This window comes from Metopolophium dirhodum, chromosome 8, assembly GCF_019925205.1.
Source record: "Metopolophium dirhodum isolate CAU chromosome 8, ASM1992520v1, whole genome shotgun sequence".
Classification (NCBI taxonomy): domain Eukaryota; kingdom Metazoa; phylum Arthropoda; class Insecta; order Hemiptera; family Aphididae; genus Metopolophium; species Metopolophium dirhodum.
This window is the reverse complement of record NC_083567.1, coordinates 29,726,613-29,743,760: the sequence shown is the minus strand read 5'-3', so window position 1 is coordinate 29,743,760 and position 17,148 is coordinate 29,726,613. Positions and strand designations below refer to the sequence as shown.

Below are 17,148 nucleotides of genomic sequence, written 5' to 3'. Positions count from 1 at the left end.
ATTTTTTTTTTTTGTAATGTAAGTGTACAAAATAATATGTTATAATAAACAAATTGAAACGGGCACTTTTATTTTATATAGATTAAGTTCAGTTCTTCAGTACCTACTATATAGTAGTGTTGTACTATATATATTTCGATTTAATATGACTAGGTACTTTATTTTATATAAAAATGAATACAATATAGATACTCAGTAAAATGCTAATTGGTAATTGTTAGTATAGTTGATAACACGTGGTGCCTATAAAATGTAATATTATATACGATTATTACAATATATGCAAGATTTCACCATCGCTGTTAAATGTTAATACTGAATTTTGTTAATTCGTCACATGTGAACTGATCACACGAATCTACTACACATAGACCCAAATTGTTGACTACGGAATTTATAAAAATAAAAATAATAATAGTGTATTATTTATTGGTTGCTATTAGTTAATCGAGCATGTTTGTTGATTTGTATTATTATTTTTTGTCAATATATATATATATATAAATGAATGTTTGCGCGTAGATTAGACCTCTGGGAAGAAAATAGGCTAATTTAAAAAGGATTAAATTTGGTTTTTTTATTCATCGGATTTTACTATTTTAGTACGGTTAGGTTAGGTTAGGATTTTGTATTAATTGATTATATTAATCCACCGTAGGTGGAATTAAGTAAAAACGACAAACTTGGTATAACTTTGATACTTAAGAGTTAAATAATACACTTATGTATACAAACAGCACGGGGTCCGCGATCTACCGCAGGTAGATTGCCTACCTGATAATATACTGTTGCGAATCAGAATTTTTATTCCGGGCAACAGAAAAGTTAAGATAAATCTAGAACATCATACACTGAATATTAAATAACGCATTGAACAAAGTTTGAGTCATATACAATTTGTACATTTAACGGGTAACGAAGTGCACGGGATCAGCTAATTATTATATGTGATTTATACTATCTATGGACTATGATGCCACAGTAACTAAACATATTAACTAAGATAATATTAACATACAATCAATAATATTAGGAACATATTTAAAACTATATACAAAATATCAGCTATTATCACACGTAATAATTGCTCTCGTTATAGAGTTATAATTATGTGGTTAATTTTCATTTAAATGCAATTCGACTATCACATAAATCAGATGACAACATATTCATTGTTTTATTCACAGCTAGTGTGAAAACCAGTTAACACGTTAAGATATAATATAATATATAATTACTTTTCATATATAATTTTAAAGTTAAAACAAAAATGAAGAAACCTGCAGGTGTTTTCATTGCATTATATTTATTATTCACAATTTCAGGTAAATACTTTTAATCTTTAAATCCTTAAGGGAAATATTAATTTTTTTAAATAAAATAATAAAATTAGATTATTATTTTTAGTGCTAGTCCTTCCATTTTTATTTTGATTCTAAGCGGAGCGATAAACGTATTGATTTTACAACGACGTGTGTTTTTTTTTTCATTTTATTTTTTTTTTTTTTTGTGTCTGTGTACACAATAAGTAGTCAAAATAATGATTCGGTTTTCAACTTTAATATGTTGTTCGATGGGAAAGTGAATATAATTGGTGCTTGGGGAAGACAAAATTTAAAATTCTCAGTAATTTTCAAAAGCGCCTGGAAAACAAAAAAAAAATTAAGAAAAAACGGGAATTTCTATCGAAAATTAGTTTTCGACAAAATCGATTTTGGTTTTTGGTGTAACTCTACAACAAATGACCGTAGAAACATGACATTTTTACTGGTTGTTTACATTAGCATTTTTTAAAAACGATGAAATTTTCAAAATATTTTGTACTGTTAACAGATATTTTCGGTTTCCGCAATTCTATTAGTTTTTTTTTCTATGAATGTCATAAAATTTTATTTGTTGTGTAAAAAGCTTGAAAATTTAAAAAAATTATACAAGGCTCCTAATATATTGTTGCAATGACATTTGAAAAATATTAAGAATCTATAATAACAATTTTTACTTTTTTAATTTTTAATCAAGTAAGTATGGTAATTAAAATGAAAAAAGTCTGAATTTTTAAATCTTCAAAAAATTGTGAAAAATTGTGTTAAATAGGAAAATAATAAAAATGTAACTCAGATGAGTAGGAGGGTAATTTAGCTAGCTTTAATATAAAATATTAATGAGAGGGATTTGATATCACACCCAAGCGGTATAACCACTTGAATCCATAAAAACGTCGGCGTGAACAGTCCCAAAATGTCTATGTATTAACTTTTCTCCTAAACTACAATAGCTAGAAAGTTGGTTGATAATTCATTAAAAAGGGATCATCAAGTAAATACTAAAATATGTGGAATTAAATTTTTTTTTTTTTAATTATTTAATTTTTTACAGATAAAAAAAGAGTTATTTTTTGCTAGATTTTCATTTAGTGAGATAGATTTGGAAGCTGGAGAATGGATTTTGTTGTTTAGGGTATTGTTAGATTCGCATTAGCTAGGAGAAGTGCAGTGAAGATTTTCAGAACTTTATCTCCAATCGTTAATTAGCTACAAAGCTGAAAAGCTAAAAAACATCAAAAAACTCCCAATAAAATTTGTTTTCATTTTTTTTTAATGTTCTGTAATGAATTAACTATTAAAGATAAAGTTCTGAAAATCTTCACTGCAGTTCTCCTAACCAATATGAATCTAACAAGACCTCAAACAACGAAATCCGCTGTCTGGTTTCGGAAATCTATCTCATTCAATGAAAATTAAAATGATTTCTTGTGGTGCTGTTCACACCGACATTTTTCTGGATTCAAATTGTTATACCGCTTGGGTGTAATATCAGTTAATAAATTTCTAAAAAATAAAAAACAAGAAAGTTTACATGCCGATCCCTGACTTGGCAAGCGTTTTTTATAAGCATTTAAACTTCGAATTTTCACAAAATACGTTAAAATCACAAAATGTGCAAACTATTTTAAGTTAAAAATTCATAAAAATGTTTCTTTTTAAATCTAAGATTTGAAAATTTAATATAAAATTTCTTACTAGTTTTTCTAATTTTATAAAGAAAATCCTTACCGGAAAGTCAATTTAAATTTTTATGAGCGATTGAAGTTCATACTTTTACAACATTGGATATTCACTCGACTTCTCAAGTAGCGATTTTCTTATTTTGTTGTAATTCAAAAACGAATTACTGTAGATACATGAACATTTGACTGAATGTTTATATTATCATTTTCTATACACATTTTCCGTTTACGACAATTTAAAATTTCAATTTTTTAATTTTTTTTTTATCTATAAATATCAATAAAATAATAAAAATAAATTTTATTTGTTGGCCCAAAAAGCGTGAAAATTGTATACAAGACTCCTGATATATTGTTACAATAGCAGGTTAAAAATATTAAAAATACATAGATAGGCACAATTTTTTTATGAGCATTTAAATTTCGATTATTGACAAAATGTATCACATTTAATATTTAGTATTTATTTTGTAGTTAAAAATTTATAAAATATTCAACTTTTATTGTTAAGAATTGAAAATTTAAAACAAGGTTCCACGTAAATGGGTTATATTATTATATAAAGTACTTTTTCATAGGCTGTCTGACCGACTTCGCTCAGAATCGTTTTTCTTATACAATGATATTACTATATCATTGAATTTAAATTTAACACCATCTATTACAGTGACCCACTAGCAGTGTTGGGAAAAGATAACCAAAAATCATCTGGATAAGATAACAGATAATTCTTTCAAAATTTATCTAGATAAGATAAAATATAACATATTTTTTTTTATCTAGATAAAAATAAAAATACACATACATTTATCTAGATAAAAAAATCAGATAATTTGTTTTAATTATATTATAAATAATGTAATTTATTAGTAATTACTAATTAGATAATATTTATTAATTAATAAATCCTCAATGTCATTTCTCAACTAAAATAATATACAATTTAAATTTTTAATACAACTTGAATAAAAATAAAATAACAAAATAAAACTGACAATATTTCAGTAAACATTTCTTTTTTAACTATAATAATATTGGAATTTGGAATCACTACTCGGTTCTCGTAAATTTTTGGCTATTTCAGTATTTAAAAATATTCTTATTATTAAATTATTTATCTAGATAAATTACCACAGATAACCTTTACATTTATCTAGATGATTCTCAACACTGCCCACTAGTAACCCATTGTGCAGCAGAGCGACACCCACTTGTCCACCTTTTTTACTTTTACGACTACAACAAGGGAACCATCACGAAAAAAATGTTCACATTTATTATTCATTCAACATTTCTACTTGAGAATTAATTATTAATAATTACTTGTATGGAATTAAACATTTAGTAAAATTGTTTTTGTTTATTTATTTTAGGAATAACCTGTGATCACTATGATTCATGTATAAGTATAAATGAGAAATGTTCAAGTGACACTGACTGTTGTTATCAGAAATGTAGTTTCTCATTGTTTACATTTCGTCGTTATTGTAATGATAATACTAACCTCTACGATTCAATAACATCCTACTTCAGAACTAAACGTATATAATACATATTTATTATTTATATGTTTGTATAAGTATAATGTTATTGTGTAATATAGTTTTATGACGTAAAACAATAACGATAATAAATGTATTTTCTGTATTTTCTGTATGTAGAAGAACAAACAGGAATGTGTTCCTATACTAACACTCCGGATAATAAGGCAGTTAATGAAGGACTGTACTTATTATACGGTTTAAATGCAGGCCACGCCGTATTACCAACAGGCACAAAAGTCGAAGTGAAGTTGAACAATAAAAAGTTAGTCGTCACAATAAATAATCAACCTTCAAAAAATAACGACGTAATTCTAGAGTTTTCCAAAGAAACAGCTAAGACATTAAATGTTGCAAACGGTGAAAAAGTACCTTGCGAATTAGTTATTGTACCACAATTGGAGAATAATCCGTATTACAAATATCTTAAATATGTTTTACCTTACATTACTTTATTTACGTTCTTATTTAGGTTACTATTGTAACCAAAACATTTTATTTAAAAAATTTAAATTTACTTTTTATTGGAACAAATTAATATTAAATTGATGCAGACTTTAAATTTTAAGCGCAAACATTGTAAAAGTTAACATATTATTGTATTCTATCTAAAAACTTAACCTTATTTTGAATTAAGTATTTATGTAACCCCTTATCATTAATTAATATTTTATAAAATTTAAATATATTAACATGGGTAATTGTTTGTATGAATATAAAAACAAAATTATCAAATTGGTATTTGTTTAATTGTTCAAATCAATAAGGACCAGCTTCAAAATATATAATAAAGAATACATTTTAATACTTAGTGCTTAATACATAGGTAGATTATCGAATAAATAAGCACCAAGATCCTGACCTAATGGTGGGTTCTAAGTTAGATAACATTATGTTAAAACTGTTTAAAGACTTTCATTGTCATAATGTCATATAAATAATAATTGATTTAAGTAACGTTCATTTCAGATTATATTTAATATCTTTAACATAATAACTGATTTTAATTACCCATAATATGCTGAGCTGTCTGGCTATTAAAATAATTTACAGTTATTAATATTTGTAAAGCTGCATTAATTTGCTAGGTACCCTAATTGATATCATAATTTGAAATAGGCGAGACCCTTTTCGACCAAAATCGCAACCTTCCCGTTTGGGCCGATTTACTTTTCGGCCAAGCCAAAAAGGCCAATACTCTATTTTGTACATTTAGAAATGTATTAAAACCTATATAATTGTTGTTGTTGATTATTAATTGATTATTTGATTGATAATAATTAGATACATTTTCTATAGGCAATAACTTAATAATTTTCAAATTATTTATAAAATAAAGTACTTACCCTATACATGCGGACAAACTATGAACATGATTATAATAACTGTAGAAGGTATTGTTCAAATAACTATTGATGATAATTCTATATTATTATTATTAATTTATATAATATTACCTATATACATCACAACTTATATTTTTAATAACTATAATACGATATTTATAACATAAAGTAGATATTAAAATTTTTAGTTTGATGACAAGTGAATTGGCTGAAAAGGTAAAATGTTGATCGAAAACGGCCTTGCCCTTTGAAATATGTTAGTACATCATAATTCACAATCACAAAATACAAAACATTATACCTATAGAAGTAGGTAGACAGGTAGTGCTGTAAAAATACTGATTTTTTATTATACCATTTTATACCTTTTGTTATACGCAAGGCTGTAACTGGGTATGGAGTCCAGGAGTCCTGCTCCTCATAGTTTTTGAAAGTAAAAGATGAGTTTTATATTTTGAATGTGAAAATGATAAGATAAATTTTATAATGTTAGACCCCCTGAAATTTTTTCCATGTTTGAAGATTTTCCTTGATTATACGATTATTAAACACTGTATAATACTATAATACTAGCTATGTGTAATTTTTTAATCTATCAACAATTACACATAATAGTAGGTATTTATAAAAAATTAAAAATGTATAATGTTTGATACTGGTAAAAAAAATAACATCTCTACAGTATGTCTATTTATTATGGCACTGTATCAAATCACCGAGGCTAATTTATTGGAGAAAGCTTGGTACTCATGTATTTATAGACATTTTAATGGATCTGGTGCTGGATCTTTAATAAAAAATTCAGCTGGAAATGGAGCTGATAATAGTGATATATCATTGACAGCGATTTCGTTTAAAGGAACATGAATATCACTATATCAGCAATAGTTTTCTCAAGTAAAATAAAAGTGATTTCAAATCAAAAAAACGAATAAGTGGATGTCACTCTGCTGCGCAGTAGGTTACAAGTGGGTCACTGTAATGGATGGCGTTAAATTTGAATTCAATGGTATATTAATATCATTGCAATTTGCAGAATACGAAAAACGATTCTGAGCGGATACGGTTTGCAGGGCCGGATTGGTATGTGTCGGCCCATCGAGATTTTCACTTCTAAACGGCCCATTTACATATTCACTGGCTTAAAATTACATCTAAAATTATTATTAGTTATTATATAGGCGGCCAATCGTATTTTAAACATGAATTTATTTTCACTCAATCACTCATACGACCGGCCCAAACTTTAAGCGGCCCACCGAGATTTTCTCGGTAGCTCGCCTAACCAACCCGGCCATGACGGTTTGTCAGCCAAGCATATTTTATATTATTATTATTAATAAGTAGTCGGTAAGTTGAATTAATATTATTATTTATTTGTATATGATAATATATTATATTTCAAGGAAAACTATATCAATTAATAATAAATGTTCTACTTTAAGATGTTTGGTCTATTCGTTCATTTGTCATTTATTTTAGCAACACCGATAAGCTGATTTGCAGTACGTAAACGTAATGTATGATAATGCATTGAGTAATCACAGAACAATATATTAGTCGTAGCTATAGCGTTACAATGTTACAGTTTCGATGTACGTACATATTACTGCTATAATAGTAACAATTTCATTACTGCCAAGCGGTAATAAAAAAGTGCGTAATATAGGCCAGTTTTAGAAATTTAAAAAAATGGTGAATTTTCGTCGATGTCTATCTTTGAAACAATCTATTAGGAGCCTTCTATTAAATTTTTGAGCTTTTTTACGCAACGAATAACATTTTATTGATTATATTTGTAGAATAAAAAACTAAAAAAATTGGAAACTGAAAATGTCCGTAAACAGCTCAAAAGAAGTTAAAATATTTTTAAAATGTTATGGTGTATAGAAAATGTTTATATAAACATTCAATCAAAATTTCATCTATCTACAGTAATTTGTTTTAGTTACACAGAAAAAAAATCGATTTGGCGTAAAAATTCGCATTTTTTCTTAATTTTTCTTTTGTTTTTAACGGCACTTTTGTAAACTACTGGGAATTTTTACTTTTGACCCCCCCAAAGTACCAACTTGATTCACTTAATATCAGAAAAGATACTGTGGAAGAAAACCTAAGAACATTTACTGCCCTAAAAGGTGATGACAGACACAGCAAAAAAAATTTAAAAATTTAAGAAAAAAACACACATTATCGTCCGCTCAGAATCTAAAATAATTGTTTACAGCTTAATGGTTAAGTGCATACTTACCTACCTAATATCGATAAAAGATTATTAAATGGTGTAAAATAAAATATTATAGGTATACTAACAATATCGCAATTTGCAATAATAACAACAACAATTTAATATTAAAGTATTAAAAACAGTATCTATGTACCTATATTGCCTATAAAGTACGCCGTTCAACGCATAACACTAGCTTGTCTTCCCTGAATGAACTTCAAATAGTGAAGCACTCTAAATTTTAGAGCAATAATGAAATATAAACGATTGCATTTGAAAACAATTCTATGGAACATGGATATTATTTATTAAACTTATTACGACGTTTTGAGAACTTTAAGTGTTTTTTTATATTTAGTTCACATTTTAATTTCATTATCTGTATATTATTATTATTAATACGGTAGCTGGCAAGTTGAATTAACGTTATTTGTATATAATAATATACTTAAGAAGTTTCTAGCACCCATAAATAATTTTTTACAGTTGGTTACAGTATGAACTACTTATTATTATATTGTTTATAATAATAAAAACAATAGTATTTCTTAATATTATAATAACACAATCTGATATCATCGCATGATGAAATTATTTTGCTTTACATTTTATTAGATATTTTGATAGGTATAATATCTATAATAAAAATGGTTCAAATATTAGATTCTAATCTATAATCACGATGTGTTCAATCATGTATTTATGTGTAATGTATTTTTCCCAAACACTCGACGTTCGAGAACCTATTTTTAGGTAGTATATATATTTCTCATTCTATAATGGAGTGTCAATTTTTAAAACTTGCCACTCAGGGGTAGCTTGTTTGTAAGATAATCAAAACCAACCGCTCCTAGTATAAAATGGGGCAAGCGTGTACTTAATACGGGTGGTTAATTAAATTTAATATCATTATAATATTATATAGATGATACATGGACAATTTGGCCTATAAAGCGTAGAAATAGAAAAAAAGAGCTGTTGTCCTTGTAAATTTAGTGGGTGGTGCAGGGTAGTTTGGCAATGATTACTTCCCGAGTCCAGAAACTCAGGCCATCACTGAGGCCACCCTTGGTATTATTATAATATGATATGATATAATATAATATGATATGAAAAGGATTTGTATAGATAAACTACAGATAGGCAAACAAAATGTAATATATTGCACCCAATAATGATTGGAGTCCTACAAATAATTGGATTGTTATACAAGACTTGATACCTATACGTTTTACTTACATGATTTAAAAACCAAACATTAATATAAGCATTAAAAAAAAAAATGTATACGTACCCACTGGTTTCAGACGAATTGTGTTATTATTATCAACATTCGACATTCGTTATACATAAATCGCGAATCGTAATAATTTATTATTGCCGTAGAATATAACTTTGTTTTTTACACTTTTATTTTAAATTAAACTATCTATACATATTTTGTACAATAAGCTTAAATGATATATTATGAAGGAAGAAAGTGTAACATGTTAAAGATGTGATACTGGCAACACTCCTGGAGCAGAATATACCTAGTTTTTATTTTTAACGAAATGATAACATATTTTAATATTTACATTAAATTAAAATAGGTTCTCGATGATTTCCGAACAAATATTTATTTCTAAAATAATAATTAACGGTTAAATTATGATTTTACTATATCGTGGTTTATTATTCAACGGTGGAAATTGAACCGATTAGTCGCGAATTATAATTCTGTTTCATTTCCACCGGCTATAAATTATAATCTACGTCGCTACGCCGGACTGCAACTCGACTTCCGCGTTTAATTATTGCGGTGTGCAAAACCCTTCCGTTGAAAACATTTCTCTGAAACAGTTTTGGGAACAACATTCGTGATGCTGCACACACGTGTTTCCATAATTTGTAGTGCAGCCCAAATCGGTCACAATTTTTAATCGACACTGTGCCGGGCCTGTGTCCTCGTAGATGTTAAGGCTCTTGGCCGCCGCATGAGATAAAAGCATTACTTTTCCGTCCGACGAAGTTTTGCGGTCGTTGATCTTGACCACCACACTGGTACCCATGGTCTCCACTTTGACCATCGTGTTGAACGGCAACGTCCGGTGAGCGGCGGTCATTTCGTCTTCATTGAATACTTCACCATTTGCAGTTATATGCTCTCCTTTGTAATACGCACAAACGCCTGTTTCGACTATATAAATTGCAGAAAAAACGACGATAAATAATATCACATTTAGTATTTACCACATGTAATATATTATATAAAATTATAAATTACATAAAAGCCAAATAGCATATATTATTACAATAATTTAAAATAGTATTTAGGGATAATTACAAACGTCATCTAATTTGTCATGTACTTCGTTGTTTTGTTCGTTGTTGTTTACGCTGTTTTTTCCGTTATTCGGTTGGTCTGATTTTTTTGGACTCTTCAATTTTTTACACACCCCAAATGCCCAACCAGGTTCCATAAAACAATAACCGGAACAACATTCATTGTGGCTTAGACACATATTATTTCCTAGGCGCTTGCATTCGTTGACGGCTTTAAGACCGAGAGGTTTAGCTGTAGAAAAAAAAGAACATAATATTATAGTAGTATAGTAGCTCCGCAGCTTAATCAACAATATAGTGGAATAAAGTAATTTTATTTACTGTACATTGTTATTAATCGTTAATAAACTACATGTTGAAAATATGATTAGTTTTTTTAGAATACAGTTTAAAAAATATATTTACTTAGTAAAAATTACTGCCCCCCCCCCCCCCCCCACACCAAATTAAAAACTCAATTTTTGCTTATGCAAATATTATACTTAACTTAATGCAAATAGGTAAAGTATTCAATACTGAAATTACGAATTCTGTTTGACCGGCTCGAAACTATTGTAATGTGAACCTAATTCCGTGTTATCATTCGAAAGTTCCGCATTATTATATGGAATCAATAAATTACGAGGTACGACTAGTTTTTATTATCTATACCTATAAAGATTAGAAACTCTGATATGGACATACCTAAACAGATAGTTTCTTCTATATAGTTTAAACGCTTCTACAATATATTTTTTTAAGAAAAATCTACTACTTTTTTTGAAAAAAAGTGCCTGCAAACTCACCTGAAATTATGACGATTAGAAATAGCTTGGCCCAAACAACAGTAGTTTCCTTCATTTTTGCTTCAAATCTTCAGCTTTCAAATAGTTTTATCAATTTAAACTGTATAATATGTCATTAAAAACACTATAATGCAGTGAAATGAATACGCAACAAAAATGGACGAAAAGAATTTTAAATGGCTTCGTTTTAATTATACATTACTACAATTATTAATAAATTTGAACTCTGATAAAGCCCACTCTTATCGCCGACCGAATAATAACATAATATTTAATGACTTGATGTAACCAATAATAAAAAATTCTTATGACACGTTGTGCTTTTTAATATACTCACAGTTTCTGAGTTACCAATACTCGGAATATATTATATGATTTCTTATATGCATATCCTAAATAACAAAACATTAATTCAAAGAACCAATAATCAATAATATATTGTTTTTGAAAAAAAAAACACAGCAATTAAAATTTTAAATAGCTATTTATAAAACAAAATGTATGTATAACAATCAAAGTTTGAATTACATTTTACCTTCACTCTATATAAACTGTGCGTGAGCCGGACTGATGACTTCAATGAATATTAACATATTTCTCGCCTTATTATCACTCGTTGCTTCTATCATACAAATTGCACATTAAATACAACATTAAATTATATTTATAAATATATCCTTAGTATAATGAAATAGTAATTTATTATTTAATCTCACTTCAGATAAAACATCAAACAGAAAATAATATTATTACGTACGCATATTCATTGTTCGATTCACATCCAAACAGGTTGACAATTTGACAAAATATTAATGAAAAACACATAGATGAAATTCGTAAGCAAAAAAAATGAAGAAACCTTTGCTTGCGTTAATTTTAATCATCAATATTTCAGGTAAATACATTTTTATCCACAAAATTTGTAGTATAATGAGAGACGTGGGACGAGGACTGTTGGTCGTAATTTGAGTTTTATATTTTATGAAATATAAATTTCTCATAAATATGTTGTTGTGATTGTTAAAGGAATGAGTGTTTCTGAAATTAAAATGTTTTTATTGAATAACTAGAATCTTTACATAATAACAATATGGTACAATTAATAAGTTTTTTCTAACATTGTTGAGATAAGTGAATAGTGAATAGGAAATTCCACAGTTGAGACACCTTAGCACTATTATATAAGTTTTATTGAAGTCACTTAAAGTCACTTAAATATCTCTAGGAATTGAGATTTAGGAATGGAAATATAATTTAAAATTGATTTCATCGGTGCTATGAGTTTCAGTGGTGTACACAGATAATTGAGCCTCCCCCTCCATTGGAAATTGTTGTTTACGCCACTAATTTATATTTGTACATTATATTATTATATACTCTATAGTGATATTGACATCGTGTATTGTAAACAAAAGTTATTTGTAATATTTTGTGTTATCTAGTTTGATCTTCCACTAATTAAACTTTTATTAATTTATTGGAGTAAGAAAATATAGTTTACCACACTAAAAAGTAAAAGTAAATCGGTAAAATCGCTACAAACTCATCAGTCATCACCTTTGAGTTATGACTTATGACCTTGGTATCATAATATTTCTTTGGAAAATACGTATGTGGGGAAATCGCCTATCCTAATGGTCCGATAACAAACATTATTACTTTTCACTATACACTATAGTATTATATATTTTTTGATTGGAAAAGTTGTTAGTCACTGACAATGATAGCACGACGGTTATTTTAAATAGTACAACAATTATGAAAATAACAAAATTAATACAAAATATATTATACAACAAAATCAACTTCCAATATGAAAAATTTATTTTTTTGATAATCACTTCAGATTTTATATTGAGAATAGAGAAGAGGTTTTGGGGGGATATCATTACAATGAGGGATAGTCAAAGAGTAAGTGCGAGAGGTCGCAGACGGTTTCGGTGAAGTGTAGTGTGCATAGAGGAGAATCATTTAAATATTTCGTCAAAATGTATTATAGTATAAAATATTATTAAATTTGTTGTTATCAATTGTAGGTATAACCTGCGATGCCTTAGAAACTTTATTGTGTAAAAATGTAAATGACATATGCTATAATGACGAAGATTGTTGTTCCCAATATTGTTTTAAATCGTTCAAATAATTTAACGGTGCTTGTAAGCCACAAACATCGAAATTTTATTCTGATTCAAACCCAACAGGTACCTATTTACATTTTTAATGCATTTGATCTATTTTAATTGACTATACAATAACTGTATAAAAAGTTGAATTTCTTTATTTATAACTAGATCAAAAAGGAATCTGCAAATTCCACATACAGACTGATGAAAGTGAAATTGATTATCTGAATAATCAATTTGACATGGTAAATGCAGCCCACAATAGTTTGCCTCCATATACATTAATAAAAGTGTCACACGACAGAAGGACCGATAGTCATCACAGTAAATTATCGCATTCCAAGAACAATTGGATCACTTTTAGACTTATCCAATGAACCTGCTCTGATGTTACAAACTAAAAATGATCAATCTGTGCCATGTAAAATCGAAAAAGTGATACATCGTAGTACTGTACTAAAAATGATTTTATATGCATTACCAGTTTTGAGTTGCATCATAATTCTGATTAATTTAATTTAAGGTTTCTCTCAGAACGAAAATTTGTTAAAGTTAGTCATCGATTATTTTCGTACATTAATTTTTTTAATTTATACCTACTCTATTTTTTTTAGTACTATACAGGCCATTGAGTCCTTTTATATTAGTTTATATTAGCATTTTCTATACACTATAACAATTTGAAAATAATTTGACTCTTTTTGAGCTGTTAACGAACATTGTCAGTTTTAAATTTTTTTAGTTTTTTTTTCTATCGATACAATTTTTTTTGTTGGGTAAAAAAGGGTGAAAATTGAATGCAAGGCTTCTGATATATTGTTACAATATCAGTTGAAAAATATAAAAAATACAGTCATAATTTTTTTTATAAGCATTTAAATAAGTTCAAATTTCGATAAAATTTACCAAATTTAAAACTTAAATTTCATATACGTCTTACCAGAATGAATTCATTTTTGAAAAAACATTGTATTTGCATACCAATTTTCCTAAAATTATCTGTAATTTTTCCCATCATTTGGACGGGATTTTGAGCACTCGCGATTGTTTGCAACGCACGACGAACGCGAACCGATTGTAGTTGTCGGCAGACGGTAAATCGCTAAAATATTGTAATTTTATTGCTCAAAGATATAATTGCTTTACTGCTCCGTTAGGACGTATTTTAATCTATTAAATTTTGCGTGCGGTATGTTTTGTTACCAGTCTTTACACATCCAACTTTTATTATGGGATGGATCAATAAAGCTTCCGTCGAATTGAAACATATATGTCTGATATGAGTATGAATTAAACCAGTTTTATGGAAGAGAAAAGGCCAAAGTCCTAAAAAGCGATAGGAACTGGACACTGGTTAAGATTTAAATTTTAAATTGATATTTAGGTAATACACTTATTATTAAAAAGTACTTCAGTTCAAATAAACTACAGCCATCACAATGATTTCAGCTATTTCGAGCTCTAATTATAATGGTTTATGTAAAATACGAAATATTGAAGAATGAACTCTAAAAATATTTTCCACTAGTCTCCCATAATATCTAATTGGAAGTAATAAAATATTAGTTATTAGATTTTTGAGGATGGGTTCCAGAAAAAGGTTTCAAAATATTTTTGGTTAGTGTAATTAATGCTTTATCAAAAACTATGACTACCAGTAACGTATGGTACATTCATAGTTCTATGAGGTACAGTTGATGCTTTTGGAACTCCTAAGCTATTGTTTTTATATTGTTATATTGTTATATTTTTATATTTTTTTTAGCTCAAAATATTTCCATTGCTAATTCTATCTTGGCAGATGACAGTTAGCAATCTATACGTTCGCATATATAAAATTATTGTCAGAAATCAGCATTCAGCATAAACCAAAGTAAATACTATATAATACTAATTCTAAAGAATGATTTGTAGCTGTACCTAATAATCACTGCCCCATTAAAAGTGGTATTAAGTATAAATTATAATGGTGCCGCTAGCATATTAATTATTATTGTAATTCTACTCCTCTTCACCCCCTTAAGAAAATGGGACGAATTGGTCAGCATTTTCAGTTAGCTATTATGTATTCAAGGCCGTAACCAGGGGGGGTCTTACCCACTCCCCGAAAATGTTTTCTTAAAATATAATTGAATGGGTTTAAATGTCTATTACATTTGAAATGTAATCGTACATGTGTCACTGCGATTATAAGATACAAGTAAATAAAATGGTATATTTTATATTTATATATTGGATAAGCGATACCTAATCTTAATGTACTTTACCTAACCAAATGTATAGCTCACATAATACCTATACGGTATCTAATCTTAATTTTTTTGGTAATCGATGGCCAGTAGAGCAGTATAATGAATTTTGCTTACGCCCTATTGTCTGCAGTAATAACAGAGCGCTTTCAATCATACATACGACTACACGAGTACACGGCGTTGCTTAATTTGTTTTTCGCATTAAAAGTTCGTGCATTTTTTATTTTAATACCTTCGCACGTAGAACGTTAATTATTATTAAAAATGAATAAGTCTTCACCATCCAATTTATCATCTTGGATTCCTACTGAGCCAAAATCAAAAAAAACGAAAAATTGACAGCTTAGAAATTTCAAGTTCTAACAATCACGTGGAAGTTGAAGGCCAGTGCAATAAGTTAGTAACGGTTATTTGTAAATGTTAGTATTAGTTTATTAAATGTGTACTTTGCCAGTATCAACATTCACACCTGAAAGGACGTTTTCAACTTTAAAACGCCTCAAAACTTTTTTGAGAAATAGAACCGGGCAAGAAAGATTAGTAGGACTAGCCCTTAAGAGTTAAGAGTGTGCACAGAGATACGGAAATTGACACTGAAGAAGTTATTAAAAGATGTTCAAATATTTCAAGGAAAATTAAACTATAATAGTATAGTAGAATTATAATTTATAGTACGTTATATATTTTTTATTTTTTTGATATATATATAATATATATACATGTATTTAACTTGTATACTTAAGTATAGTAAATTATAAAAATAAGATACTGTTGTAATGATATGCTCACACACCATTATAATAAGTTACCAAAATTTAAAAATAATGGCAGTGGCGTAGCCAGGGGTGGGGCTGAGGAGGCTGCATCCCCCCCCCACAGAAATGCTGAGAAAATTTAAAAGTTATTTCAATGGTCTATGATAGTCGCTCAAAAAGTCTTAAATTGTATTTAAAATATTTAAAAATGTACCATGAGTATTAACACTTTTCAGCTATCTATCTGTCCTAGTACGTATTTAATGTGTAAAAGTGTAAAAGTTGATCAGCCTCCGCCGAAAAAAAAATCCTGGCTACGCCACTGAATAATGGATGTTCATAATTTAAATAATATTTTTATAACTTCATATTTTATTATATAATATAACATATTCAAACCTCCCCCTCTCCCCCCCACCAATCACGAAATTCTTTTTTTTTTGTATATACCTGTCTTTTCTACATTATATCAATGGCATCATTTCAGTTTTTATTAGATTAGGGCACCTTTTCACTGCTTTTCCGACTCAACATTTTTTTTACTGAGATTCTCTTAGCATAGTGCGATAGTGGTTAAGGTGGAGGGTGGGGAGGGGTGGTAAATGTGCCGATTTAAGGTTTATGTAAATACTAGACTGGGGCAAATGCCCCAGTTGCCCCTCCCCAAATGACGCCACGTCTCCACTGCACTATATTATAATTTATAATATAATAACTGTACTATAATATTATATAAATCTGTGATTAATACTATAGTATTGTTTACTATTGTTGGTAATTTAAAGCA

At 28.2% G+C, this 17,148-nt stretch overlaps 2 protein-coding genes and 1 pseudogene across 3 annotated transcripts; 2 read left to right on the top strand and 1 right to left on the bottom strand.

The window, feature by feature from the left end:
- The first annotated feature begins 1,157 nt into the window (after positions 1 to 1,157).
- LOC132950613 (uncharacterized) lies at positions 1,158 to 5,283 on the top strand. The gene is made up of 3 exons (XM_061022134.1): positions 1,158 to 1,325; positions 4,381 to 4,548; positions 4,669 to 5,283. Exons 1-3 carry the CDS (start codon positions 1,271 to 1,273, stop codon positions 5,031 to 5,033), a joined length of 588 nt encoding a protein of 195 aa, XP_060878117.1. The 5' UTR covers positions 1,158 to 1,270; the 3' UTR covers positions 5,034 to 5,283.
- Positions 5,284 to 9,261: 3,978 nt separating this feature from the next.
- Positions 9,262 to 11,710, bottom strand: LOC132950411 (probable endolytic peptidoglycan transglycosylase RlpA). Of its 2 annotated transcripts, none has more exons than XM_061021849.1 (3): positions 11,569 to 11,710; positions 10,448 to 10,678; positions 9,262 to 10,300 (listed from the first exon to the last, which is right to left on the bottom strand). In XM_061021849.1, exons 2-3 carry the CDS (start codon positions 10,623 to 10,625, stop codon positions 9,915 to 9,917), a joined length of 564 nt encoding a protein of 187 aa, XP_060877832.1. In that variant the 5' UTR covers positions 10,626 to 10,678; positions 11,569 to 11,710; the 3' UTR covers positions 9,262 to 9,914. The 2 variants fall into 2 exon arrangements, with proteins under 2 accessions (XP_060877832.1, XP_060877831.1); XM_061021848.1 differs by lacking the exon at positions 11,569 to 11,710 and adding an exon at positions 11,232 to 11,446.
- Positions 11,711 to 12,001: 291 nt separating this feature from the next.
- LOC132950412 (uncharacterized) lies at positions 12,002 to 17,111 on the top strand (annotated as a pseudogene).
- Positions 17,112 to 17,148: the final 37 nt, after the last annotated feature.

Bases quoted from the DNA above. Each gene is read 5' to 3' on its own strand.
- LOC132950411 (XM_061021848.1), bottom strand. From the start codon at position 11,286: ATGAAGGAAACTACTGTTGTTTGGGCCAAGCTATTTCTAATCGTCATA. The intron at 10,679-11,231 runs GTGAGTTTGCAG...TTTTTTCTACAG, and splicing joins TCTAATCGTCATAATTTCAG to CTAAACCTCTCGGTCTTAAA. The intron at 10,301-10,447 runs GTAATTATCCCT...CAATTTATATAG, and splicing joins TGACAAATTAGATGACGTTT to TCGAAACAGGCGTTTGTGCG.
- LOC132950613 (XM_061022134.1), top strand. From the start codon at position 1,271: ATGAAGAAACCTGCAGGTGTTTTCATTGCATTATATTTATTATTCACA. The intron at 1,326-4,380 runs GTAAATACTTTT...TATTTATTTTAG, and splicing joins TTTATTATTCACAATTTCAG to GAATAACCTGTGATCACTAT. The intron at 4,549-4,668 runs GTATATAATACA...TTCTGTATGTAG, and splicing joins ATCCTACTTCAGAACTAAAC to AAGAACAAACAGGAATGTGT.